Raw genomic sequence first — 27,281 nt, 5'->3', positions numbered from 1 at the left:
GCCAAGAAAACCAGACACCAACACCAGCAGCACGGCCCTGCTCAGCTCAGCCCGCCCTGCCCAGACACACTCTTCAAGTCTTCAATAAGAAAGTGCAAAAAATGTACACGGAAATGAAAGCCCCATCCCAGCACTCCAGCGACAGCGCGGGGGGCACATCGCTCGAAGCACACTTGAAGCGGGGGCGGGAGAGCCTGGCGGCAGCTCATCTTCCACGGAGGTTAACACCGTCACGTCTCCCCCACCCTTCCTCCAGCGACAGGGTGGTGAGTGGCTGGGGGGCTGCAAGGAGAGGGGAGAGCTGCCAGTCAACCAGGCTGTGGGGGTCCAGCCCCAGGACACGTGCAGATGCCAGCACTCAGGGAGGGAGGGCAGAGCAGAGCCCTTGTACAGCCCCCCCCGGCTCCATCACACACCTTCCAACAAGGCCCCGTGAACGCCACGCAGAGAGCAGTGGGTGCAGCCTTACCTCAGCTGGAGAAGGGAGCTGCGCAGGGGAATGGCAGGGACGGCTAAATATCTGTAGTAGAGGTGAAAGGCACTTACTCAGGGTCCTTGGGCCATCCCCAAATTCCTCTGCCCGGGAGCATCCGCTCGAATCCCCGACCTACCGGTCACGTAGGGTCCCAGAGGCATCTGACTGTAGTTGACAATCCCGCCCGGCCCAGGACCTCGGAAATTTGGCCCAAAGTTGTTGTTGTAGATCTGCGAGGAGCCAAAGGAGCCCTGGGGAGGGTAAGAAGGGAGAAGAGACCTGAAGCCCTGGCGGCACCAGCAGCCCCAGTGAGGGGCTCTGTGCCCGTCCCACTGACCTGCTGCACGGCGGGGTCCCCCCCACGCGTGGCCAGGCGGCTGAGGATGCTGCGCTCGGACATCTGCAGCCGGGCGGCCACGGGCGGGATGCGGGACAGCATGGAGGGCAGGCGCGTCACGTCGGCCTTCATGTCGCTCAGCAGCTCCTCCAGCTGGTTCAGCACTGCGAGCAGAGTGAGGCACTCAGCAGGGGTGAGCCCATCGCACCCCCAGAGCCCCAGCACCAGGGACCGGCAGGCTGATGATTAAGGGCTGCAGAACCCCGTGGGGGTGCTGCCAGCAAAGCGTGCTCCCCAAAAAGCAGGAAGCTCCCAGCTGGGGAACGTGAGATGGGAACAACCTCCCAGCCCAACATGCCCGTGGCCAGGCTGGCAAACCCTTCCCAGCTTCGTGCCCCCTCTGTCAGCACCCACCCTTGTGCAGGACGGCGTTGGCGGGCTTGTTCCCAGCCAGGGACTCTTTGGAGAGATGCTGGTGGCTCTCGGCAAGGCACTCCACTTCCGCCAGCCGGGCGTTCAATGCCATGGCCGGGTGACTGGGGTCTTGGGTCATGTTGAGGTACGCAGCCCTCCGCAGCTGCTCCTCGATCACCAGGGCCTGCTCCAGCAACTGGGAGGCACAGAAGGGGAGGGCTTCAGGACCAGATCCCCCCACCTCCAGTATAAACCAGTGCTGCTGCATAGGCTCCAGCTCCACACACTGCCCTGCTGTGCTACCCACTGGCCTTGCTCCCAAACCCTCCTGGGGAAACAGGCTGAGCCCTGAAGTTTTCCTGCCCCGTTCAGACACCGAGGTGCCAGCCAGGGATTTGGGCAGCGCTTCCACAGCATTGTGTGTCCCAGGAGTAGAGCACCCAGCACCTCCAAGCTCCCCAGGACCAAGCCCCGGGTCCCTGCTCTCCTCCGGGGACAACGAGCTCCTGGCAAAGGATGCAACCACTCCCTGCTCTACTCCTAACCCTGGACTCACCTTGAACCGCCGGGCAAGGAACTTGTTCTTCATCTCCAGGTAGTTCCCCTTGTGTATCTCTGACTTGAAGGGCTCGTTGAGGATCACGTAGCGCGGGTCGTTCTGGATGTCCTGCCAGCGGGCATAGCCATGACTGGTGCAGAGGGAGTGTCAAGGGAGGAACCAGCCAGCCCACAGCGTGCCCACAGCAACACCAGACCCCCTCCCTGCCCAACCCCGCTCCGACACCCCAGCTCCCACGCTCAGCGGAGCCATCCCCTCTCCTGGCTCCCACCAAGTCAAAGGGTACGTGACAATTCCTGCCAGCAGCCAGTAGTCGTGTCGGCGGTGCCAGATGTCGTAGATCTTGCCCGAGGAGATGGCAGCCCTCTCCTCGTTCTGCCACAGCGTGTGCAGCTCTGCGGAAGCAGCAGCAGACAGCGCGGTCAGGCAGCGGGGACACGGCCCAGCACGCCGGGCAGGGTGAGTGACAGCGCTTCCCGGGTGCCACTCGTGGCACTGACAGGGAGCTGCACGTGAAGCACCATCCCCCCTGCAGCCCCTTCACACGGGCCACGTTTCTTGCGTGGGTTCGGGGGTTCCAGAGCAGCTCCACAGGAGCAGCCAGAGCCTCTTCTCTCCCTCTCACCCGTGAAGCCGCCGTCGGCGATGTTGAACATGAAGCGGAAGTTCAGGTTCCTGTCGTCCTTCTTTCCATCCTCCTCTTCCTCTCTGTCGCCGTTCTGCTGAGCCTCACCTTGCTCCTTCTCCTCTGCCTTGGCATCCTCTGCTTGGCAAACACAAGAACCTGTGCCCCTCTCACCATACCCCAATGACAGACCGACCGGTGTCATCCTCACCCCACCAGCTGCCGGAGGAACCCCCCACTAATGCCCACCCTGCTCCCACCCATGGTCCCCAAGCCTCACCAGAAAGCAAGCGCCAGCTCTTCCGCCTCACCTGGCTTGACTTCTCTGTCCTCCCCTTTCCCAGGGCTGCTGCTCAGCTCCAGCTTCTCCGCAGGTTTCTCTTTCTCTTGAATCCCCTCATCTACAGAAGGGGCCGTGAGAACAGCTCAGAGCCTTCCAGTGCAAGGAAAGCCATCCTGCTGGGGCACCCCAGGCTGATAGGGTGCCCGCCCTGGCCCCCCCACGCTGCTTCAGCTGCTCAACTCATCCAGCACAAGCTGAAGCCGCTGCTGGTGCGAGAGTCCCACAGCATTCCAGACAGAGCAGAGAGGGGACCCACGGCGGGAATCGCGTCCATCCCAGACAGAGACTCACCTTTCACTGTGGGCTCGGGAGAAGGCTCAGCCTTTTCACTCTCCTCTCGTTTCTCTTCCCTGGGTTTCTCCTTGCCGTCGCAGCTCTCTGGGTGCTCTTCGCTCTCCACCTTCTCAGCACCCACAGGCACCTTAACACAGAGCACCCACCCCAATCAGCTGAGGCTTCACGCCTCCAGGGCAGACGCTGGGAGAAGCCACCCTACCTGGCTGTCAGGCACCTTCCTGCCCTTCTGCTCCACCTGCTCCTTTTCCTCTGGGAACCCCAGCTGCGTTTCTGCTTTATCTGTAGCAATAGAGAAGCAAGGAAGCTATTGAACAGGGCCCCAGAGTGCCACACATGCTGCCTGGGTAGGCAAAGGCACCCCAAGGACTCCTGGAGCCCACCTCCCTTCCCGGGCCAGACCAAAGCCTGTACACCCTGGAAGCTCCCAGGCAGCCCCTACCTGTGAGGGGCACAGGCCCCATGGGCACATGTGCCGGGCTGGCTGGGATGGGGGTGTTGGGGTCTGAAGACACAATCTCGCCAGACTTCTTGCTCTCCGGGACCTCGAGGATCAGATCTGGGGTGCTGTACTTCCCGTTGACATGCTCAAACTCCTGGACCTGGGGCAGAGGCAACAGCACCAAGCCAGACTCAGCAGAGAGGTTCCAGCCCACAGCGGCAGAGCTGGCACACTCAGGCTGCAGGTTCACCTGGGGTTGCTGCATTGCCCTGCCAGGGATGTCTGGCATCAGCCCTGGGACCCAGTGAGCCTCCTGGGGGATCTCCCCTTTTTGCCAGCCTCACTATTAACCACCCACTCATCCTACATCCCTCCCAGGGCAGAAGCAGCAGAGCTTGGCAGGCAGTTTGTGCTACTGTGACAAAAACAGAGGTGCACCCAGCTGAGGGACTCAGGAGGGATCCCTGGCGAGAGGCATTCAGCAGCCCACAGACCCAGAGGTTTCCAGAACATTCCTGAAACAGCACATCTTACTCACCCACCTTCTTCCTTACTAGTGACATGACTCCAATGCGAGTCAGCACGTGCTGGCGTGACAGCCCCTCCCGGGGCACGCCGTCCGCAAAGGTTTCGGCACCATCTGCCCCAGGCTCACACAAATGTCTCATGAAGAGAGAGACGTACGCCCTGCAGAAGGACAGACAGACCCCGGTCCAGCTGGGCCCCTGGACTCGCTGCTGAGCCCACACTGTCTGCTGTCACCCATGGGTGAGGGCCAAGATTTAGCCTGTCATAAAGGGAATGGCAGCAGCCCTCTGGAACAGGCCCCAGAGAGCAGGCAGACTTGGGCCACCACTGCCCAGCCAGCTTTGTCGTGGCACAGCCTCTCCCTTGCCTTGGGGAGCACGGACAGAGATGGTGGCATGAAGAGACAACAGGGTGATTGGAGTTTGGGGATTAGAGTTTAGAAGGCATGAGCCAAGCACTCACCACCACCAGACAGAGCCCAGGACAAACGTCCCCCCACCACCTTCAAGCCCCCCTTTACCTGAACTCCTTCTCGCTCTTCCCTCGCAGATCCCGCACCAGCCAGTGGGAGTTGAAGGCGTCCTGGGGCGGCATGCCCCAGCGCATGATGGCGTTCAGGAAGGCCTTGCGCTGCCGGGCGTTGAAGCCCAGAACCTGTGGGGAGCAGAGGTGTCACTGGGGTCACAGTGCAGCCTGGGAAGCGCCAAGCTGTGCTGACACCCTGGGCCAGGGCTGGTGCCGGCAGCCCAGCACGGAGGGGTCCAGCCTGTAAGGCCGGGGCAGTCCCAGCACAGCCACATGGGCCACACTCTGGCTGAGGCTGACGCTCACCTCGATGTTCCCCCCAACTCTTGCCAGCAAAGGAGGCAGAGGCTTGTCCCTGTCGCTCTTCAGCTGCCTGCGGGACTGTCTCCGGCCACCTAGAGTGAAGCAGCCTCGGTGATGGGTGGGCCCAGGCAGCGAGGAAGGATGGCCAAAGCTTCCTGTGCTCCCTCCTCACAGAGCAGACCCCAGAGAGAGCAGCAGCCCGAGCTGCAGAGCCCCTTCCACCCATCCCACCGGCCACCCCCAGCCAGGGCACTCCTCTGCCCTCACCATGCCTGCTCCTCCTGTGGTGCCCATCCTTCCACCACGAGGACCAGACCACGGTCCTGCAGCTGCCAGTGATGAAAGCAGCCAGCTGCCTTCCCTGCCCCAGGCACCTCCTCACCTGGCAGGTACGTGGGGACACCTCTGGGATACCCCCAGATTGGAGGCTCAGAAGCACACCAGCCCCTCTAACCCAGATGTTTCTGCTGCACCTGAGTGCCAGGAGCTTCCACAGAGCGAAATCCCTTGGAGCATCAGACCCATTAACTCACTCTGACCTTCCGGCCTCTCTTCAAAGTCCTCATCCTCATCCTCAGACCCAATGGAGTACTCCGACTGGTTGTCAGACAGCTCGTCCTGCCACTCTGCAGAGCACAAGGCATGAGAAGAGTTAGATGGGGGCCCGTGCAAGAGCCTGCCTGGGTGGGACTTGGCACCCCCTGCCAGGCAGCGAGGGGCAGGGGGGGCACAGCAAGCTGTCATCGCTCTCTCAGGTTTTCCAAACCAAGTATTCTATACAGGAAAGGAAAAAAAGGAAATATTTTGCCAAATTCTTCTGGAAAAAACAGAGTTTGCAGCCTAAAAGAGAAAAAAATCCTTGAAGAACTTCTTTCCCGGGGAGTTCAGGGATCTGGGAAGAGCCACCCAGTGAGCCAAAGCACAGAGAAATGCCAAGCAAGGACTCGACAAGCACATCCATGGGAACCTGCTTGTTTCAGCCCCAGTCCCAGGGCCCATCACCTGCCCTGAGCCCACCCCTGAGCCCCCGCAGCCGTACCCTGGTCCTCCTGTGAGGTGTCGTTGTAGTTGACCTGCTTGCGAATTCTCTTCCCCTTCCCCAAGTTCCTGGCCAGATCTTCCTGCTGCTGCTCATAATGGTGCCGCAGCAGCTTCTCCCAGTAGTCAGGGTCCACATTCTCCTCTTGCTTGATGATCTCACGTTCCACCTCCTCCTGTGAAGCAAGAGATGAGAGGCGTGAGCTTGGGCAGCTGTAGACTCCATTCCCTAGCCTGTCACTCCAGGGAGAGAGGAAGGGAAAGACACCAAGCCACAGGTTGGAATTGGGCTCCCAGGTCTTTGTCAAACCGTACCAACCTGGGTGCAAGGCTGTCAAGGGGCCAAGACAACCACCCACCCAGAAAGAGCTCCCCCAAACATCACCATCCATCCCACCCCGCAGCGCACATCCCCACATCAAGGGGACAAGCTGCAGATCTGAAGGTACCACCCCAAACAGCAGCCAACCATCAACTTCATCAACAGATGAAGGACATACGTGAGTTGGCTGCAGGAAAGGGAGTGACAGCACGGTGGTACACACAGCACCATGCCCAGGCTGCTGGGGGAAGGCATCATGAGGCACCAAGGATGCTCTGCTCGAATGAGGACAGAGCCCAGCTCATACCCCAGGCTACACAGGGCAAAGACAACTGCACTTGTCCTGCCCATGGCCAGTCCCACAGCCTGCAGACCCCCAGGGCCAAACAACCTACAGCAGCTCTGGATGGAGAGCTGGGAGGGGTCCTGTGCTGCACCGAAACACTCGCAAGGACAGGAGAAACACAGAGGTACGATTGTAAGACATGATACTGATCACATTACCACACCGTCCTCTTCTCTCACAACATACTGGGCCACTTTAAAGGAGCTGAGATACTCGTTCATGTTCTGCAGCTCCGTGTCATCAGTCGCATCCTGGTTCCGGTCCAGAAGCTTCGAGATGGCAGCGTCGTCGTAGTGGATCACGCTGCTGTCATCCACGTCCTTATTGTCACCTAGAGGGCAAGGCAAGGGGAACAGAAGCACAGGTCACCGTGGCAGAGACTGCCTGCTCCCAGGGTGAGCTCTGGTTGGGCACAGGGAAGGGAGGGGGACAGGTCGCCCCAACAAGGGGGGGTTACACACCTGGTGGGGTGCCACCGTGCTTCTTTTTCATGCCAGGAGTCACTGCACCCCCTTTGGTTGACAGCGTGTCAGAGAAAGGGGTGACAGCATCTGGCATGGTGATCCGCTGTCCCTGAGACACCATGCCTGCAAGCATCAGAGGAGAGCGAGCCCAGCAGCTCAGCCAGGACCCCACCACACACAGAGCACCCCCAGCACCTTCCCCTCCCTCACCTTCCACGTCATCCTTGAAGAGCTCTTCTGTCCCAAACTTGAGGATGTCATCCAGCTCCTGCTTGGTCATGGAGCCTGACTTAGAGCCCAGCCCCGGGCGGACGACCAGGTGGGTGAGCATCATCTTCCTCTTGGCCACCTGGGTGATGCGCTCCTCCACCGAGGCTCTGGTCACGAACCGGTAGATCATCACCTTCTTGTTCTGCCCGATGCGGTGAGCTCTGCTGAACGCCTGCGGGCACAGACCGGAGCTGTGGTGGGCAGGGCGGCCCCCTGCCACAACGGGCTGAGGGGGATGAGTTTCTCACACACCCCCCCTGCTGCACAAAGGCTGAAATCACAAAGGCACTGGAGAGAGAGGGGCTACCCGGAGCCACCCTGAACATGCTGGCCCTCTCCACTGATCGCAGGCAAGGCAGCTTCCCCATGCAGGTCCCTAACTGAGGGGTCTGAGGGCCAGTAGTGATGACGCAGCCCCCCAGGAACCCCAGCTGCAGATCCCCCAGGCCAGCCCTGCCCTGGCACACCTTCCTGCCTAGGGGCCAGGGAAAGGAAAAGATAGCACAGACATAGCTGTGATGAGGACTCTCTCCTGGCTGGGAAGCACAGGAGGGATAGGATTTCTCTCCACTTTTCCACCACTTGCCAGCTCCAGCTGCCATTTCCCACTGGCAACCAGTCCTTCACTGGGATTCACCCCAGGCTTTAAGAAAGGCAAGTGGAAGCTCCCAGAAGGGGAGGGGGCACCCAGTTGTGAACAAGCAGCAGGAGGAAGCAAGAAGCCCTCAGAGGAGAGAGCCAGTTTTACTGCCAGGTCTCTCCTCAAAGCGGATGCAGGAAAGGGGGTGCTGAGCAGAAACACACCCCACGAATACAGCAGAAAAGCATCAGGAGCTCTCAAGAGAAGGGACAGACTTCCCTGTGCAGGGCGTGCAAACAGAGGCAGAGCCACAGAGGTACTTACTACACAGGAAGGAAAAGGAAAAGTCAGAAACCTGGATGTCATTGTGGGGGTTCCAGTCAGAATCATAGATAATGACCGTGTCGGCCGTAGCAAGGTTTATGCCCAGACCGCCGGCGCGGGTAGAGAGGAGAAAGCAGAACTGCTGAGCACCAGGAGCTGAGAAAGACAAACCCACAGGAGGAAGAGGTGAGAGGAGAGTGGCTCACACAGAAAGGTGCAGCACCGCGCTGGGGTGGGAGCAGCAGGATCACTGGTCTGGGCCAACAGGCAGGGAAGGCAAGGTGTGAGAAAACATCAGTCCTAGGAACCAGTGACTGGGGAAAACTCAGCTCCAGAGCCAAAGGGGAAGCTTTGGGGTGCCTTGAAGGAAAACAGGGGTCCCTCAAGCTAAGCACCCTGCGTTGGCATGCTCAGGGACTCCAGGGCTTAACGACGTGGTGTGAGCAGCCCACACTGTGCCACAACCGACACCAGGGCAACCCCCCAGTGCCTGCCCCTGGGAGTGGGGGCTCCCAGGCACCACCCCACGCCCTCTCCTCAGCAAGGCAGAATCGCCAGTACCATTAAACCTGTCTATGGCCTCCTGGCGCAGCCCACCGGTGATGCCCCCGTCTATCCGCTCATACTTGTAGCCTTCGTACTCCAGGAAATCCTCCAGCAAGTCCAGCATCTTGGTCATCTGCAGGGCAAGGCAACCCTGGCACCCATGGCTCTGCACAGCCTGGCTGCCCCCACGTTCCACAGGGACCCGACCTGCCCCAGCCAGGTCCCTGCCTGCAGCCCGAGGTGGTGGCAGTGCCACCAACAGCAGAGCAAGGCCAGGGGACCAGAGGAGTGACACTCATTGTCTCATCTTCCACAGGCAGCTTTGCCACAACACAGGCATCAGGCCCGAAGGGAAGCACCACTGCTGTTCTCTTTATCCACAGTCAAAAGAGGTTTTAAACACTGCAGGGACTTCCCCAGGAAAGCAGGATGCAGCCCAGCCATTGTGACTGCCACGCTATCTGGGTGACAGGCTGTGACCAGCTCTTCACTGTCTCTCTCTGTTCCTAGCACAAAATTCTCACACAGACCCAAAAAACCCGCTCTGAAAATGTATTTCTTATAAATCCTTCCCTACACTCACCTGGGAGAAGATCAGAACTCGGTGACCCCCATCCCGTAACTTCTTCAGCATCTTCTGCAGCAGCATCAGCTTCCCAGAAGATTTGACCAAGGAATTCCCATCATAGGATCCGTTGGGCAAGACTGGTGCCTCCTGTGAAGGCATCTTGGTTATGCTCCTCCAGGACAAGGCTCGTTCTCTTCACAGACATTCAAAGACCCAACACTCATACAGAACAGCCCAGATGAACCCCCACACCTTCCAGCAAAGCAAAGCCACGGGCACAGCCCCGCTGACAGCTTACACACAGCCTTCTGAGACACTGACATACCACTGCTGCCACAGGGAAGAGGTAGGGGTGATTGCAGCACTTCTTCAGGTCCATCATGATGTTGAGAAGTGAGACCTGGTTCCCACCACCTTTCGAATTCAGGGCTTCAAAATTCCTCGTCAGGATGAACTTGTAGTACTTCCTGTGGGACAGACAGACACCCCTGTCAGCGGGGCTGGCAGGAACAGGATGGCACTGTGGGAACCCCACTCGTGTCCCTGCAGCTCCCCAGGGACATCTGGATGTTTAGAAGTGCCAGTTTGGCACCCCCAGCCCAGGGCTGGGTTATCCCATTGCTCTGAGGCGTCACAGCCCACGTCAGCAGGACGACTCAGGGATGAGTGGCAAGGAATGCTGCGGGTGCAAACCAGACTCACTGTGCCAGGGAGAAGCCACTTGCTCCTCCCTGCAAGTCCCCCAGTCGCAGCAGAAGACACTGCTGAAGGCAGCCCAAAACAAAGGGAGCAGAGCAAGTATCCCTGGGGCAGCAGGGATGCTCCAGGCCCAGGACAGGCACGCTGGTAGCACAGGCCAGTGCCAGTAACAGAAGGGGGTTCAGTCTCAGCATTTCCACCACGCTCCCCAGAACTCACAGAGCCATGCCAAGGAGCTGCCAGTGTCAAACACTCCCCACTGAGCAGCTGGCACAGCATGGAGCCCAATTTAACCAGGCTGAATGTGCTCCCTGGTGAGCCTCAAAGAGCTCCAGCTCCTTCCACAGCAGGCTCCAGGACAGCAGGGTGTCTCTGACCCATGGCACCCCACGGACACCCCGCTGTGCTGCAGACAAGGTGGGCTGAGGGAAGCCAGCAGCCCCAGGGGAGCGCTGGCATTACTCACTTCTGCATCTGGCTCAGCTCCACTCTCACAATCAGCTCTGTCTTGGCTGGCATGTTCTTGAAGACATCGGCCTTGAGCCGGCGCAGCATGTGGGGACCCAGCAGGTCGTGGAGCTTTTTGATCTGGTCCTCCTTGGAGATGTCAGCAAATTCCTCCAGGAAGCCCTCCAGGTTGCTGTGGGAGCAGCCAGAACCACACAGCACTGAGTGAGAGGTTTCTTTACAGCTTACAAACGAGGGCAGAGCTCCTGGGGCACAGGATGGGCAGCGCTCCCGTGTCCCATCAGAGCAGACTGGCACCATGAGGAGCCACACTCATTGCTAAGTGGACACGTGTGCTACCAGGTCTGAACAAACACCCCGAGGTGCCTCTGCCCCCTTGGGCAGGGAGAGGGCAGGCTGCAGCTCCTCACTCACAGATCTGACTGACAAGGACCCAGTGAGCAGAAAATAGTGTGTGCAGCTGCCAGCACAACCCATGGGGATGAGGCACTCTCCCATCTGCCCGCCAGCACCCATTGGTGATGCTGGCACAGCAGTACCTGGATCCAGGCACACACCCCCAGACAGGAGCCCAGGGAAAACCTCTGCTGAGCCACCCCAGAGCCCAGCTCCCAGATGCTCTCCTCCCCTTTTTTGGGGAGCAAACTAGTGCCACTTACTTAAACCTCTCAGGAGTCAGGAAGTTGAGCAGGTGGAAGAGCTCTTCCAGGTTGTTCTGCAGTGGAGTCCCAGTGAGCAGCAACTTGTAATCGATCTTGTAGCTGTTCAGGACTCTGAAGAACTGGGAAAAGAAATGAGGTGAGGTCAGCAGAGCCCAGAGGAGCCGGCGCATCACCCAGGGACTCTGCACACACAGAGACCCAGCAGTCACCTCTCCCCTCCTTGCCAGGCACACAGAGTGGGTTACAGCTTGTACATCCTGCTCTGTGCCATCCCCACTGGGCACAGACAGCAGCTCTGACTGCCTTTGGGTCACACCACCAGCTCCCTGCACTGGGGATCGTGTGATCCAGGGCCTCAGGTAACAGGGAGACGAGGGAAAAGGATCGATTCCCTTCCATGACAAGGACTGCCAGGCAGGCAGCAAAGCTGCTGGAGGGCTTTTAGGGAGAGCAATCCCTCAAAACATGGGGCTCAGGCAGAGCCCATGCGAGACCAGGACAGGCCACGACACCCTTTGACTCCCCAGGGAGGAAAGCACAGTGCAGCAGCCTGCACCAGGGCGCTGGGTCTTTGGGGCTGCCCCACAACAATCACTCACCAACAGCCGCTACCTACTTTGGACTGGTTGTTCTTCAGCCTGTGCGCTTCATCCACCACCAGACAGGCCCATTCTATGGAGCCCAGCACCGCCTGGTCAATAGTGATCAGCTCATAGGAGGTGAGCAGGACGTGGAACTTGATCTGGGCTTCCTTCTGGAAAAAGAGAGGGAGTGAAAAGCCTGGCTAAGAGAGCAGGGAACAGGGCAGCTCTGCTGCTGCTGCTGTGACCCAAGGAGAAGGGGGAGGCTGCCCACACTGCACAGTGCCAGCAGCACAGCCCTGGCAGGAGTCGTGCCAGCAGGAAATCTGTAGCCCAAGCACAGGACCACAGAAACAGGAGAAACCACAGAAATCTTTCAAGCTCATCACAGATGAGCCTCTGCAAACAGCATCCGATTAGGGACTAAACCAACCTCCCTCTCTGGGTCAGATTCTGCTCCCTCCCCTTCGTGCTGAGGGTTAGGTACCGGGTATGGCAGGGAGCTGGCTCCCACCTTCATGCGAAAGACCTTCTTCCCGCTCCGGATGGCGTTGTCCTCGAAGGAGAACTCGTTCTCCCGGATGACTGACCGGCTCTCCTTGTCCCCTGTGTAGGTCACGACGTAGAAGTCGGGTGCCCACATCTCAAACTCACGCTCCCAGTTGATGATGGTGGAGAGAGGGGCGCTGACCAGATACGGCCCTTTCGAGTGGCCCTGCCCAGGGAGACAAAGTCCAAGCTGTTCTCCCCGCGCTGAGTAGCTCTCAGCCACCTCAGGGCCTGCTGGATGCTCCACTCACCTCCTTGTACAGGGAGTACAAGAACACAATGGTCTGCACGGTCTTCCCCAGCCCCATCTCGTCAGCCAGGATCGTATCTGTCCCCTGGGCCCAGGAAAACCTCAGCCAGTTCAGCCCTTCCAGCTGGTAGGGATGGAGCGTGCCTCCCGTGGCGTCGATGTACCATGGCTGCTTGTCGAACTTCACTGTGGGCTGAGGAGAAAGAGACAGGAGGGAAAGCAGTGAGAAGCAACTCCCCATCCCTTTGGTGTGGCCAAATCACATCCCTCTTTGGCCCTGGGACACCCAACAGCCCCAGACAAGAGGTAGACACAGTCCCAGCACAGCCCAGCCCAGCACAGCCCTCGGGCTCCTCACAGTGAAGCCACCCCAGAACTTTGAATGGAAAAACCCAAACCCAGGAAGGATCTAGAGGAGAAAAACGTAGCAGGACGCGAGGCCCGATGGCACACCGGGCAGTGCCCACACCGCTCCTACTCACATCCACAAGAGGTGTTTCTGGGGGCTTTTCCAGCTTCTCCTCTTTCAGCTTCTTCCCTTTCTTGTTCAGCTTCTTCAGAGGGCGCGTGTCCTCCCCCAGCATCAGCTCCCTGCATCAGGAGGGGGCATCAGGAAAGGGCGGGCAGGCATTCCTCTGCTGGCACCCGAGCCGAGGGGCAGAATCATCCTCCAGCTCCACCACCTCTGCCCCCACAGGAGCCATCCTGGCCCAGTTAGGGGGGCACTCACAGAGAGCTACTCTTCTCCTCCCACAGTGGAGGCAACAGAAGGAAGAGCAGCAACCTCATCAGAATGCTGTGGTTCTGATGGACAAGGAGCTGCCCCAAAGCGCAGCCAGACCGTGGACGTTACAGCAGTACAAAGGATGGGGCAGGGGAGCTGGGCTGGAAAGCAGCAGGCATGGTGCCCAGCACCTCTGAACCAGTGTTTCAGGGGGCCCAGCCACTGCTCTCCAGAGAGAGGTCCCTTCAAGCTCAAAAGAGGGGCACCCACAAGTCCCTGTCAGTCCCAAACACCCACACAAGCTGCCCCAGCTCTGCCTGGCTCACCCAGGCTGGCCCCTACCTGTGGTTCCAGTAGAGGTGTTTGAGGTTCTCATAGTAGGGGATGTCGATCTCATCTATCTCCCAGGTGCACTGGTCGTAGGGCAGGTCTTTCCACTTGATCAGGTAATGGATGTCTCCCTTTTTATCGAAGCTGTACACCGAGTTAAAAACCCCAAAAAAAGCTTTAAAGGCTGCTCTCCCCTTCCATGATCAGCCTGTATTCTTGCCCTGCCAGGCTGGGCAGGAATACCAGGAATACCCCCTTTCTCCTGGAGCACATGCTGAAGTTTTGCTTACACTGAAAAATGAATAATCCCACTGCTGAGTGTGACTGTATCCCACAGGGAAGAACCCTTCCCTTAGAGCAGACAATGCAAAGCTCCCAGGAAAATCAGCCTGGCAGCTTTACCCTCCGCCACGCAGCCTTCCAGCAGAGCTGCCACTTGACATTTCAAGTTGTCACTTGAAAGGCAGAAATTCAACAGAAAGGTGTGTCTGGCTGCTCGATGCACAGATGGGGTTTCAGCTGCACAGCACATTTCCTATGCAGGAAATTTCTTCCAAGGAAAAGAAACATAACACCAAGGCTTCAGGAGCTGGGTACCTGCCCCAACTCCTCTCTTGGAGGATTAGGGTGTAACAGGGACCCACATGATGTGTCTGGGAGAATGAACACTTCCATGCATCCACCTTTGGGAAAATTCAGTCTCTATTTTTAACCTGCAGTGCAGCAGAAATGAAAACAAGGCACCGATTCACTTCTGGCCTCAGCTTCACCTCGGGAGCAAACCTCTGAGGCAACACAGACCTTGACACAAGCCAGCAGCTGAAATTCCACCAGCCCAAAGACTCTGGCTTTGCAGAAGGACAGCAAGAACTTCCCGGCGCCGAGGGGAGAACTCAGCCAAGCACAGAACCCCGCAGCAGGCAGCCCTAGAGGCTCAGCAAGTGGCATAAACCATCTGAGTGCTGAGCAGGACAGGAAGACTCACAGAGATCACAGACCTGCACGAGTCGCAGGGGTCCTGGGGGCAGCGTCCACCCAGCCCGTGTTTCCTCCCCGCTCGCAGAGGCATCGCTCAGCACCAGCACTACCAGGGGGTCAGGCAGCCCAGCACGCACCTTGCTCTCCCCACAGCCCACTCTGCTCCTCACCTGTGGTTCAGGATGCGGTGGATCATCATCCACTCGGGCTTGATGCCGTAGCGGTAGAACCGCTCCTCCATCTTGGCGTACTGCGGGTCCTTGTTCTTGCGCTTCTCCCTCTGGCTGTCCTCATCCCCGGAGCCGTAGTCAAAGGCTGGTGGCTCATCCATGTCGTTCTTCCGTTGGTAGTTGCGGTACATCACGGTGTGGTAGAGCTCCAGCTGCGGCAGGAGGGAGCCACGCTCAGCCCAGGGGTGGCAGGCCAGGCAGGGGGGACACAGCACCGCCGCGCCGGCTCACCTGCAGCTCCTTGACCCAGGAGCAGTGCCAGTAGGAGAGGCCGGCCCACTTGACGAAGAACTCGCGCTCCGGGATCCCCTCCAGCACTTTTGGAGGGGGCAGAGCCAGCTCCGCATCCGGGGTGGGCAGCACAGGGGGGAGCGGGGCAGGTGGTGGCTCCTTCCAGGCCCAGTGAAGGATGCGTTGGACTTTGCCCTTCAAGGGAGGGCACTGGGGGCAAAAAGGCAGAGAGGAAGAGCACAGAGGTGAAGGGGAGTCCTGCTAGGGGCTGTGGGGAGGAGGACAGATGGATCTCCCAATGCCAAGCGGGCAGCAGCCATCCAGGTGAGCAGGGACGGCACGGCCAGGGCTCCAGGGAGACGACAGCACAGCCTGTGCCAAAAGCTGCTGCCAGAGGGAAAGCCCAGGGCAGACAGTGACTGTGGATTCACCCTGGCTGCAGGGAGCCGAGCCTGGCACACCGGGTGGCCTGAAGGATGCAGCCAGGAGCTGGTACCAATCTCACCCCACAAAAACCACAACTGCCCCGGGCGAAGGCAGATGCCCAGCTCCCAGGCTGAGCTACCCTGCTGCGGACAGACAGGAGGCAGTGAGGGGCTCTGGGGTGGGCAGAGGCTGGCCAGGGAGTGTCCATGACACTGCTGCATCCCCGCAGGGATGGGTCCTGCCACCAGGCAAGAAAGGTCCCTCTATACAGGCCCCGCACCAAGGGGGGCTTGACATCCCATCTGAAATCTGGCAGAGAAGCCAGCAGACAGCAATCCCCACCAGGAGACCAGGCAGGCAGCACTCAGTGCCCTCAGGTACAGGCAGCGATGCTGCTCTGGGACAGGGTCTGTGGCAGAGCGCAGGGCACGGGGACAGGGTGGGGATGGGGAGGGGGGAGGAATGCTGGTAACACTCACTGTACAGCGAGGGCAGAGCCATTCACCGTTTGGGATTTCTGGCAGTGGCGGGTTCAGGCAGTGGAGGTGGTAGGAGGACGGGCAGGTGTCGCAGCACAGCAGCTCCCCTCCATCCTTACAGACCCGGCAGAACTCCATATGGTCATCCTCCTCCTCCTCACCGCCTTCCTCCTCCTCATCATCCTCCTCCTTCGGCTCCCACTGGATGCCCTCCTTCTCCTGGGGAAACGCAGCCAGTGTAACGCCAAAGGGTTCACACCAACCAGCCACACACACCCAGGGGCCCAGACCCCACTCACGCAGTGGGGGCAGCTCCACTTGCCCTCGGGGGCCTTCTCCAGCTCGGGGTCAAGGCAGACGAGGTGGTAGGCGCGCGGGCAGGTGTCGCACAGGATGATCTCCCCTCCCTGCTGGCACACCTCGCAGTAGTCCTGGTGGTCCGTCTCGTAGCCGTCCCCGTCTTCCACTGCAAGAAGGGACAAGCACAGAGTCAGAGGGCCGGCACGGTGCCGGCTCTCCCGAGAGGGAACGGGACGCTTGCTCCTCTACGATACAGTTAAGGGAATAAGGTGAGCGTTTCGCCTTGGACCCCTCCTGTTAACATCCCCCTACCTCTCTGTCCCTCAGCACCACAGTTCACCTTTGCACACAGCATCATCTCACCTCTGTCTCTCTTTCTCTCTCCACACTGTATCATCCTTTGGTTCCTTCAGGCTCTCAATGGAGAATGCCAGAACCTGGAGAGGTTGCAAGGGAGGCCAGTCAGAGAAACCTCCCCGGGTACCAGCACCACCAGCTGCAGACGCACCATGCAAGGGTGACACGGCCGAGGAGGAGGAGGGCTCCTCTCCCGGGACTACTCTGCTCTTCCTGGGTGCTCACTGGCACAGGGGCAGGAGCTCTCTCAACTCAGACAGAAGAGGAATGGAGGGACAAGCGCCAGCACAGCTCATCTCAGTTCCCAGCTCTGCCACAAACTCCCAGCGCAGACCTCGGACCTTCCGCTCCTCCAGCACCCAGCGGGAGCTGCCAAACCCCTGCACAAGGACCCTCGTACAGCAACCTGCCCAGAGGAGAAGCAATGCCCTTCACAGGAGACACAGAGCCAGCCGCCAGCCCTGCCTCATCCACCTCCAGCGGGGAGGCTGGCCAACATCACCCCCTAACTACCCCAGCCTGGCAGCTGCTCTTCTGCTCCTCAGAAGCAAAATCCCCTCGGCAAAGCTAAAGCCGAAGGATGTGCCTGGGTCCAAAGCAGCTCACCCCAAACGAGGACACAAGGTAGAAAAGCAGCACGTGTCAGTGGCACAGAGACAGGATGGGATGCCAGGCAGAGCAGCACCACGTACCGGCACTTGGAGCCGGATCGAGGGGCAGCTTGGCACAGAGGGGCTGCTCTCAACAGCAGCACAGGATGGAGGTGCACCACACAGGATGGACCTGCAGCCCCCTCTGCAAGGGACAGGAGGAAGGGATGCACAAACAAACCCAGCCACACAGCTGCTGGGGATCCCGACAGCCGCTTCCGACACCGTTCACATCCCTCCCTCTTCCTGCATCACTGCCACAGACCTACCACCTGCCCGCTGCCCGCTCACACACCTCACATGGACAAAAAGCCCCTTAACGCCTTCTGCCTGCAGCTGCCCTACTCCACTGGAAGCTTCCACAAGCCTCTCCAGGGACTGCTCCTCAGAAAACCACTTCCCTGGAAGCTCCACATCGCTGCCCTGTGAAGTCTGGAGCTTTGCTGCTACAGCACAAATCCTGGCAGGATCACAGGAGCCGATGTGCCAGCTGCACCCTCTGCCCGTGACACACCCCAGGGCTCGAAGCATAGGCAGGGCCTGGGGTGGGCAGGGGCACAACCACCCCAGCAGCGAGGCAGGGTGGGTGGGCTGTGTGAGCCACGGCACCGTGGCAGGGCAGAGCACCACAACCACGGTTGTCCCAGAGCAACTCCGAGAGAAACACAGAGCTGGCTCGGAGCAGGTGAGCCCAAGGCAGCAGCTGACGCCTGGAGAGGAGCTGGGAGGGGAAGCTGGCTGAAGATCCATGGAAAAGCCCTGCTGCCAGGCTGCTCCATCACCACCAGCACTATGGGGCTGAGCCGGTGCTGTGGCAGGACCCGCTGGCTGCCTCCTCATGGGTACGAGCCCACCAGCAGCAGGGCTGGGCAGCAGGAAAGCATCTCACACTCCACACACACCGACAAGTGCAGCCACATCCTCTCCCACCCAGCCAGCACCAGGCACAGCCTGGATGGAGCTGCAAATGCCAGGAGAGCACCATCCGAGGAGGGAAATCCAAACAGAATGGGAATAGAGTACAAAGGATGGCCTACTCCTTTTTTTCTTTCTCCTCCTCTTCCCTCTCTTCCCCAGGCCAGCCGAGCACTCGGAGCGCACTGAGGAGCTGTTGATGCTGGCGCTGTCGAAGTCGGATTCCTCCCGTTCCTCCTCTTCGCTCTGCAGAGGGGAAAACCAAGGCACACACAGTCCAAGTGCTGGCATCCCAGCAGTCACCCCCAGAGAATCCAGCTCTGTGGTGGAACGAGCTCCCAAGACCCACACCAAGCCATGTGGGATCATCGACCGGCAGCTCAGCTCCTCTGGGCACCCCCTTTCCACATGAACATGCCAGCCAGCACACAGGGATGGCAGTAGGGCGAGCAGGTGCCTGGCACTGGCACACAGGGTTTGCAGGAGGGTGTCACAAGGCATTAGGAAGCAGGGAAATCTCCTCTATCAGATCCATCTCCCAGCCAGGGAATCAATCAGCGTAGCCAGGGCTACGGCTACAGCCTGAAGGCAGCCACCTTGCCAGGCTCAGCGCAGGGACAGCTCATCCCAGTCACAGCACCCTCAATGTGCAATCACCAAGGACATCTCAGAGAGCATTTAAAATACATAAATCAACATGCCCAGTCTCTGCTCAGCCTCCCTGACAAGAGGTGGGCTCTGGGATTCCCTTGCAGCCTGCTGTCACCGGTAGCACAGAGATACCACACGGTGCGGCTGGTCGGGCGCGCTGGGAAAGGCATCGGCCAACTGCAAGAGCCCACTGCTGTGACAGCATCACCCTGGGTGCTGACACCCAAAACAGAGAAGTGGCGGGGGGAGGCAACCCCCTTCTCCCCTGCTTGGCTCCCCCCCATCTCTGTCCCCTCTCAGCCTCCTGCCCGTGTGCATGCACGTAGGCACCCACGCTCCACCAGCATTCAGCAGCCTCAAAGCACAACGTGCCTGAACTCTTATTCTGCAGACTCAGGCATGCAAATCCCCGATTTGCACATTATTAATTGGGTGCTTAGTGCTCCAGCCCCCTGTGACTCTGGGAAAGGCGAATGCAGGGATCCAGAGTGCCCAGAGACGGGCTGAAGGCAGCAGCGAGCGGCTGCCTCCCCTGGCTCCTTCCACTTCGCTCTGATGCACAAAAGGACATACAGACAGGCTGTGCTGTGCCAGCTGGAGAGCTCTGGCAAGGGTGAGCTGATGGGGTTTTGATCAGTAACATTACCAAGCATCCCACCCCTGTTCTATAGTTACTTAAGAGATTGATGCTTAACACGCTCTGTAGTTCTCTAACACGCGCCTGGTGTCTGTGTGCTGACAGGAGCACAGCACAAACTGCTGCAGAGCCCTGCTGCTGTGCTCTTACTGGGAAGCTCCGGTACCCCCTGGGCGATGCTGTGGGATCTCAGATGCCCAGAGGCAGGCCATGCTAATGTAAATTACAGCATTTGATAATTCATTTTGACATACGGTTCAGCTGAGTGCAAGCCCTGAAGAGTTCCCCTGCAAACGCAATCTGAAATGATGGTACTGCCAACCTCAGCCCTGAAAGCAAAGGTGGGTACGTGACTCCAGCAGAAATCATGCCAGGATATGATGTGTGAGCCTGGGCACGGAGTCTGGAAGGTGCTGATCGGTGATGGTGCCTCACAGCAGGACACAGCAAGACTGCAGCACTCCTGACACAAGGGAAGCTTCCAGGGGAAGGCTTGTCCCCACATTTCCCAGCCATGCCCCCTGCACACAAGGCCCCCCCACAGAAAAAGGGGTGCATACTTACAGAGGAGCCCTTTTTCCTTTTGCTGGGGATTCCTCCAAACCGGAATTTCAAGCCTCCCATCTTTTTCCCCTTCCCCTTTTTCTTCCCATCCTTGGAGCCCTTGATTTTCTTCCGCACGCCTGGACCTGGAGAAACAGAAGCCTTGCTTGGTACTGTGCAAAGAGCTGTCTCCCAAATCACCCCAAATGAGACAACTTCCCGAGGAGCTACTGCAGATTTGTACTGTTGGCTCACTCCTTGCAAGGGGCTGAGAGGTCTGTCACCTTCCACCCACCTGCCAGGAGAATAAATCCTGTATTCTGCCAAAGAGCTGCAGCCTTACTGCCAGCTCCTGCCCATCCCTGAGCTCCGTGCCATCCAGACAGCCAGCACCCAGCTCTGGGGATGAACAGTGCTCGTTCACAGGGCCAGACACGCCTGCTCTGCCAACACACCTCTGCCCTGACATCGCTAACCTACAAATACTCTTCAGCTCAGGCACCGGGCTCTGAGGGTGCTGCAGGATTCCCAAGGGCTTTGTGGCCCTGCAGAACTCCTCAGGAGAGGAGATGGCACAGAAACACGTGGCCAGAAGTATACTTATTTCAGATACACCAATGAAATCAAGTATAAAATGCCCCCAGCTGCCCAAGGCCCAGAGCCTCCCAGGATACCTGCCTGGGCTCATGAAGCCCCTCTAGGACTTCTTCAAGGGAAATGGGAGCAGCAGCCACACCTCTGACACCACCTTCACCTCCCACCTTCACCTCCCTGGCTTGAAGAAGCATGTCTCCAGCCTGGGAATGCTTTCCCAAAGCTCTGCAGGCATGCAGCACACTGCTGTGAGAGCAGCCCCTCTGCCCAGCCCACCACCAGCACCCACCCTTGCCCTCCTTGGTCTTGGCCTTCCTGATGACGGTAGGCAGGGCCGGTGGCTGGGGGCTGGCAGCGAGCGGCGGGGCGACGGTGACGGTCTCCACAGCTGCAGCAATGGCCGCGGCCGCCGCTGCCGCCGAGCTGCCCTTGAAGGGGTTGTTGGCACTGAACTCTCGCCACTTGGCACCCAGCACGGTCATCATCTTGGACATGGGGATCTTGGGGTTCTTCTTGGCGATCAGAGGCCTGCAGGGAGGGGGAGAGGGACACCCACACTTCAACAGGATGGCTTCGCTGTGCGTCTACTCTGGCTCATCGGCCTAAGAGGCGGCCCAGCCTGGCGGCACAGGCCTCCCAGCAGTGCAGGCCCCCCATGGCAGCGCAGCCACCCCCATGCCCCAGCAGCACAGGCCCCCTCCCCAGCAGTGCAGGCCCCCACCCCCGGCAGCAGGCTGTAGTGGCCCACTGGCACTAGCCCCAGTGCCCAAACAAGCACCCACAGAAAAGGGGGCACGCCTGAACGTCCCCAGAAAGTGCCTCTCCCTCAAACACCTGCCAGGTTTGGAACAGCTCACAGAACAGGGAAAAAACTCTGTTATCCAGTCACTCTCCTCATTGAGCTTTTCAAATACACACACTGAAAAAGTGGGATTTGGGAGCGTGGGGAGGAGAGATAAACACTTCCACTGCTTCCCAGTCAATCCTGCAATTAAAATGAGGTCCTGAGGAATGTCCCCAGCCAGGCAAGGAGAGGCACCAAGGAGCTCGTGATGCAGAATTAACTCATGCACCTGACTGAGCAACACCCAAACCTCAACCACCACACGAGGCCATGTCCAGACCTTCAGCTTCCTACCTGAGGAACTGGCTGAAAGCCTTATAATTAGTCAGGGTATGATAATCTTCTTCTGAGAAAATGTAATCCACGTCATCCAGGCCCCATTCCTCCATGAGCTGGGCCGAGCTCTTGGGCTCCTGTAGGTTTAGAGACATCATTAAGGCAAGCGACTGAGGCTCTGGAGACGCACAGCACGTGGCAGGGTCTGTCAGCCCCATATCAGGTACTCTCCTTGGTCAGTGGTTGGAAAAACAGAGCATCCAGCAGCACTTAATAGGAGCAAATTACCAAGGTGCCATCCAAACACCCCTGTGCGATTCACACACACAAAACCATGTCAGGTTTCACGTTTCCCTCCGCACGCAAGATGAACAAGAGGGAAACACAACCCTTCCTCTCCCTCTTCCTCGTCCATCTGCAATCTCTCCTTCACCAAACACAGGATGAGTGTCTCATGAAACCCCCAAGCTCCCTTCCCTAAGTATGAGCTGCTGTGCCACGCTCTGTCCCCATGTTTGAGGACAGACATGATGACTCTTTACTGGCAGGACGTGGCTCAATGATTGCAGAAGGCCAGCTGCCTCAAACTGCCATTTACAAGAAGATCCCAGCCAGCTGGCCAAGCCTCTGGCATCAGAGCAAACCACACTGGCTTCATCACCACAGCAGGTACTGCAAGGACTGGTGAGGGACATCACCACATTGCCAAATCCCCAGCCCAACGGGGCCGTTTTGCTTACACTGCCGTGCTCTATACAGAGGGAAGTTCTTCACCAGCACAGGGAGAAAGCACAGCTCAGCTCAGGGTAATCCAGGGGATCCAGCCTCACCCTGAGGTCTCAGGCTCTATCACCAGCTCAGGGTAAAGGAATGTCTGGTACCTTCAGACCTCCATCGTCATTGTCATCCTCCTCTTCATCCTTCTTTTTCCGTTTGGGTTTCTTCTCCTTTTTGTCCTTCAGTTTTTTCTTCTTCTTTTTGTTGGGGGAATAGTCGCTCCCCTCACTCTCAGATTTCTCCTCCAGCTCCTCTTCGTTGTCTGACATTTCATCGTTGCTCCCCTAGAACAAAAAGTGACGGTGGAGAAAGAGCAGGGCCTGCCCCCCACCCCACACCCCCCACCCCTGCTGTCGTCCAACAAACCATCCCAGCCAGCTGCTGTCACCAGCCAAGCTCAGCCCTGCCTTTACACTGGGGGGGGTGGAGGAAAACACCCCAAAAATACAATCTGGGAACGGCAAGAAGTCCCTGAGCACGAGACACAAAGGAACCCGTGGTTTCCCTGGAGCTGTCTGTTCAGGGCAGCTCTGCAGCCCTTATCCCACCGCCTGCCCCACGTCCCCCATGCAGAGAGCCACCCCTGTCCCCTTCAGCAGCCCCACAAACACGCCTGCCCACGCCAGACAGCCCAGGCCCTGCGGAAGCACCGGAGGAAAAGCAGAGAGGGTCGTGCAATGTGGATAAAACTGTGTTGGGAAAAGCTTGTCTGGGCCCAGGATGAAGCTTCATGGTTTTGCCCCAAGCCTCGTCCAGCAAGGGGGAGGAAAAGCAAAGCTGAAACACGTGCAGGGGGATGCCAGCTCTGCCTCCACGACACAAAGTGCTCCTCTGAAGGGCGCAGAGGCTGCAGCACTGGGATGCTGAGGTGAAGCTCTGGTGAGTGATGGTACAGAGAACGGGGACTCTGCAATCCAAGTAACCAAACATGCCCACCAAAACCAGCTGCAGGGTGAACCGACAGCCCCTCTCTCCTAGCCAGCTGATGGCTCTGCTAAAGATCCTATGTTTCCAGACAAGCAACGTTTGCACCATGTTTTTAATTGCAATAACACAGGTAACACATGATGCTCTGTCCTGCATCTGCTTATGGCTTTGCCCAAATACAGTCACGTTCTTCTACCACTCCATGAACAGCTGAGAACCCACAGGGCAGGAAGGGACTATCCCCTCATCCCCATCAGCCTGCTGGTCACCAGGCAGGTGCTGTGCTGGGGTTCAGCTATGAGACTACAGGATTCCAGCTGACACACGGACAAACCCGTCCTGGCGAATGCAGAGGGTCTCAAAGGGGCAGAGTAAGTCAGGACCCTCGCCCTGGGGCAGCAGCCATGGCAAGGCTTTGGCACAGGGAGCTACCCGCTTCCCAACAGCCGGGGCTGCCGGGCAGCTGACAGACACAACCGGCTGCCCCAGGCTGGGGGGCCGGGCTCGGGGGGCCTCAGCAGACTGGGGAGAGCTGGGACAGGGACTGCCCAGCCAAACTGTGTTTCCTTCTGGGAGGGACATCGCAACCCTTGTCCTGGGTTCAGCCAGGGTACAGGTAATGCCTTTCTGGCAGCGAGTGGAGGCTGTGTTTGGGAGTTGGGATGAGAGCAGTGCTGGTAACAACACCCTGATGCTTCTAGTTGTTTCCCAGCAGTCAGAGACTTTTCAGTTGTTCATCCTGCCCTGCTAACGAAGCAGGGGATGCCCAGGAAGCTGGGGGGGGTGGGGGGGTGGGACGACACAGGTGACCTGAACTGGCCAGAGGGGGTATTCCATGCCAATTCCATGATGCTCAACATCAAGGGGGCTGGTGGGGGGAGGAGCAGGCAGCTCCAGGACTCACGGGTGATGGCTCTGGAGCTGTGCCGTTCAGTGGTAAACCGCACTGGTGGTCACCAGTCTCCTGTACTGTGCTATAAAGTCCTGTTAATATTGCTGTACATCTCTCTCTGCCATCCCAGTAACTCTCCTTATCCCAGCCCAAGAGGTTTCAGTTTCTCTGCTTAATCCTTTCCCCTCCCTTTCCCCCTCAATTCACCCCCCCAAGGAGCGCTCAGTGCCCGGCTCCGTGCTGGGGCAAACCCACGACATCCCCGCACAGCTCCGGCGGCACCCGCAGCGCAGCCTCCCCGGGGCCGCTCTCCCTCCCCGGGGCCGCCGGCCGGGGCTCCAGCACCGCGGACAGCGCCCGGGCTCCCGCCCGCTGCCGGGCCCGGTGCCCCCCGCGCCGGGCAGACCCCGCCTCCCCTTCCCCGTCTGTAAACAGCTGTAATTTGGCAGGAATAACGGGTTGCCATGGGAACTGCCGCAGTCAGGCTGAGCTCCCCTCCGCGGCTCCCACCGCCAGGTCCCTCTCCAAGCGCAGCCTGGGTGCTCGACACTCCTTCATCCCGGGGCAGCAGCACCAGCAGCACCCAAACCCCACGAGCCCCGGCGCCGCTGGCACAGGAATTCCAGCTCTCCCACCCCACGCTCCTGTGGCAAAACCATGGGGGCCACAGCGGGGCACGGCACAGCCCCACATCACACCCACACCTCACCCCCACCTTCCTCTTGCAGGGGGAAGGCAAACCTACCCCACAAAGGTCTCATGGAGGAGCCTGGAACCAGAGCCCCATTCGAGGCCACCCCATCTCACCTCCAGGTGAGATCTCACCCATCTCATCCCCAGGGCAGCCCAGGTGCTGCTACCAACAGCCACAGCACCAGCTCCTCACCAGTAACAAGGGAAAGTCTCCCACAGGTGGAACCAAGGGTGGTTAATACTGCCCACACAAGGCATTAATTAAAAAAAAACCCCAGCACACTCAGAGTTCAGGCTGTAATTTCCTCCCCCTGCTCAGCAAGGCAGCAGTCAGACCCAGCACACGCTGCTGCTGGGCTCGGGCAGGCTGGCACCAGCAGAAAATGAAGAGCTGCAAATACCACAGGGTCTTATTTGATCTTCCTCCCCCACTCCAAAAAGCGGCACAGGAAAAAGATGCGTGTGGTTGATGGAAGCAGCACAGGGCCTGAGCCAGCTTTGTGTGGCGTCTGCAGGAAGAGACGACCATCACCATGGCCACAGAGGAAGAAAGCTTCCTCGGGGCTGCGGCTTCTGCAGAGGGCTGGCAGGCAACGCAGAGCAGGATGGAACCAGCATCTCATCACGCTTCCATCAGCGGCAAAAGCCCTTTAATGCACCCCCTCCTCCAGCCAAGCTGTGTTTAAAAATCCCACAGAGAGCGGCTGGAGGAGATGGGCATCGTCTGGTCCTGGTTTGGCAAGGGGTGGGGTGGGGATGGGTCTGGTTGCTCTAGATGAGCAACTTCTCCCCTAGCTACAGCATCACTGGGAAAGGAAAGGGATGAAGAACCTCCACTCTTCCCAGCAGCAGTCAAGGAAGGGCCAGAGCACAAGATGTCTGCTCCCATCCGGCAGAGCCTGTGTGGCAGCAGCGAGCCCAGTGCTGGGACCACGCTGTGTTTGAGCCGGGTGGTCCAGCAGAGCACACAGCATCAGTCACCTTCCCGACCTGACAGCAGCCCCCCAACCCAGCCTTGAGAAGGCTGATCCTCGAGGACACGACACCTCATCCTTACTGTGCAAACACGTGGCTGCTGGGAGGTGTGGTGGCTGTTTCTTCCCCCAGTTGCTCTCCAGAGACTGCTCACAGGGCAGATTGCTGCCCCAGCACATCCAACCTGGACAAGAACCACCCACACCCTGCTCAGTGAGGGAACACCCTGCAGCAGCCCCTTTCCATCCACAGACACCGAGGGGCTCTTGCCACAGCCACAGCGCCCTGAACCAGCCTGACCCTGCCCCAGCCAAGAGGATCCCCAGCCCAGTGCCAGGCATTACCTCCTTCTTCCTCCTCTTGATTTTGGCTGCTTTGCCATCCTTCAGCTTCTTGGATTTCTTTTTTTTCGGCACAGCCACTTGCTCTTCCATGAAGAACTCCTCCAGCCCCTCCAGCACCCCATCATCTTCTTCTGGGGACAGAACGCAGAGCTCACGGGGATGGAGCGCACGGCACACGGGGTCGCTTCGTTCCTCTGAGGACACGGAGCTCCCCAACCCTCCCAGAGACCCCTCACGTGTCCACAGCCCCTCCTATCCCAGCACATCCCGGGCCCAGCTCTGGCTGCCGCTCGCAGACGAACGCCCCAAGCTCGGGCAGGCGGCAGCCCCGGGCTCCCCGGCACAGCACCGGGGCTCTCAGGCCCGGGAGCAGGAGGCCGTCACCGTTACCTCCCGATGCCCGGGCAGGGCCCGTTAGCGCGGACCCAAAGGCAGAGGTAGGAGGGCGCAGAGGGCCCGGTGCTCCCGCTGCGGCTCCAGCCCGGCCGGGCAGCGCACACCGCCCCGGCACCCCGCACCCGAGCGCAGCCCGGCCCCGCACGGGGTCTGCTCTTCGCTCCCGCTCCGGGCTCCGCCGCAAGCCCGGGACGGGCAGCCCAGCCCCGACAGCCCCAACCCCGCTGCCCGTCGGAGCCCCCGTCCCGTCCCGGGGCTGCCTCGGCGCAGGGAGGGGCGGGTACCCGAAGCGGAGCCCCGCAGAGCCACCGCCGCCCGCCCCGGGGTAACGGGGCCGCGCCGGAGCAGCGGAACCCGCCCGGGGCGGGACCTCGGGGGATACCACATCCCACAAGAACATCCCCCCCCCTCCATCCCCGCCGCCTACCCGAAACGTCCTCCTCGTTGTCCGCGCCGTCCAGCAGCTCCCGGCCGGCCGCCGGCCCCCGCATGCCGTCGGGCGGCGGGGCCGAGCGGCGGGCGCGGCCGCTCCGCGCCAAGATGGCGGCCCCGAGCCCCGCCCCGTGACGCGACGCGCCGGCCCCGCCCCGCGACCCCCGG

General features: G+C 59.5%; 1 protein-coding gene across 1 annotated transcript; it reads right to left on the bottom strand.

Annotated features, from left to right (window-relative positions):
- Positions 1 to 469: 469 nt before the first annotated feature.
- CHD5 (chromodomain helicase DNA binding protein 5) lies at positions 470 to 27,189 on the bottom strand. The gene is made up of 41 exons (XM_084274606.1): positions 27,109 to 27,189; positions 26,286 to 26,416; positions 22,559 to 22,738; positions 21,696 to 21,814; positions 20,847 to 21,085; positions 19,985 to 20,109; positions 18,255 to 18,378; positions 16,210 to 16,376; positions 15,911 to 16,129; positions 15,006 to 15,215; positions 14,715 to 14,926; positions 13,579 to 13,710; positions 12,995 to 13,103; positions 12,514 to 12,705; positions 12,228 to 12,428; positions 11,749 to 11,886; positions 11,130 to 11,251; positions 10,469 to 10,642; positions 9,629 to 9,770; positions 9,319 to 9,450; positions 8,751 to 8,868; positions 8,221 to 8,345; positions 7,226 to 7,457; positions 7,013 to 7,138; positions 6,710 to 6,882; positions 5,885 to 6,059; positions 5,379 to 5,471; positions 4,849 to 4,937; positions 4,538 to 4,671; positions 4,032 to 4,176; positions 3,490 to 3,649; positions 3,250 to 3,329; positions 3,045 to 3,174; positions 2,722 to 2,811; positions 2,411 to 2,548; positions 2,072 to 2,180; positions 1,783 to 1,915; positions 1,227 to 1,422; positions 813 to 976; positions 612 to 726; positions 470 to 520 (listed from the first exon to the last, which is right to left on the bottom strand). Exons 1-41 carry the CDS (start codon positions 27,170 to 27,172, stop codon positions 513 to 515), a joined length of 5,865 nt encoding a protein of 1,954 aa, XP_084130732.1. The 5' UTR covers positions 27,173 to 27,189; the 3' UTR covers positions 470 to 512.
- Between the last annotated feature and the right edge of the window lie 92 nt (positions 27,190 to 27,281).

The sequence above is a fragment of the Gallinula chloropus genome, assembly GCF_964237585.1.
Source record: "Gallinula chloropus genome assembly, chromosome: 23".
Classification (NCBI taxonomy): domain Eukaryota; kingdom Metazoa; phylum Chordata; class Aves; order Gruiformes; family Rallidae; genus Gallinula; species Gallinula chloropus.
This window is presented reverse-complemented; position numbering and strand designations above follow the sequence as displayed.

What these genes read in the sequence shown, in the direction of transcription:
- CHD5 (XM_084274606.1), bottom strand. Translation starts at nt 27,172, where the DNA reads ATGCGGGGGCCGGCGGCCGGCCGGGAGCTGCTGGACGGCGCGGACAAC. An exon ending in GAGGAGAAAGAAAAAAAGGA is followed by an intron (nt 16,377 to 18,254) that starts GTAGGCCATCCT and finishes CCCTTCTTGCAG; the next exon opens with TGGAAGACGGGGACGGCTAC. An exon ending in TGAAGAACAACCAGTCCAAA is followed by an intron (nt 11,252 to 11,748) that starts GTAGGTAGCGGC and finishes TTCTTTTCCCAG; the next exon opens with TTCTTCAGAGTCCTGAACAG.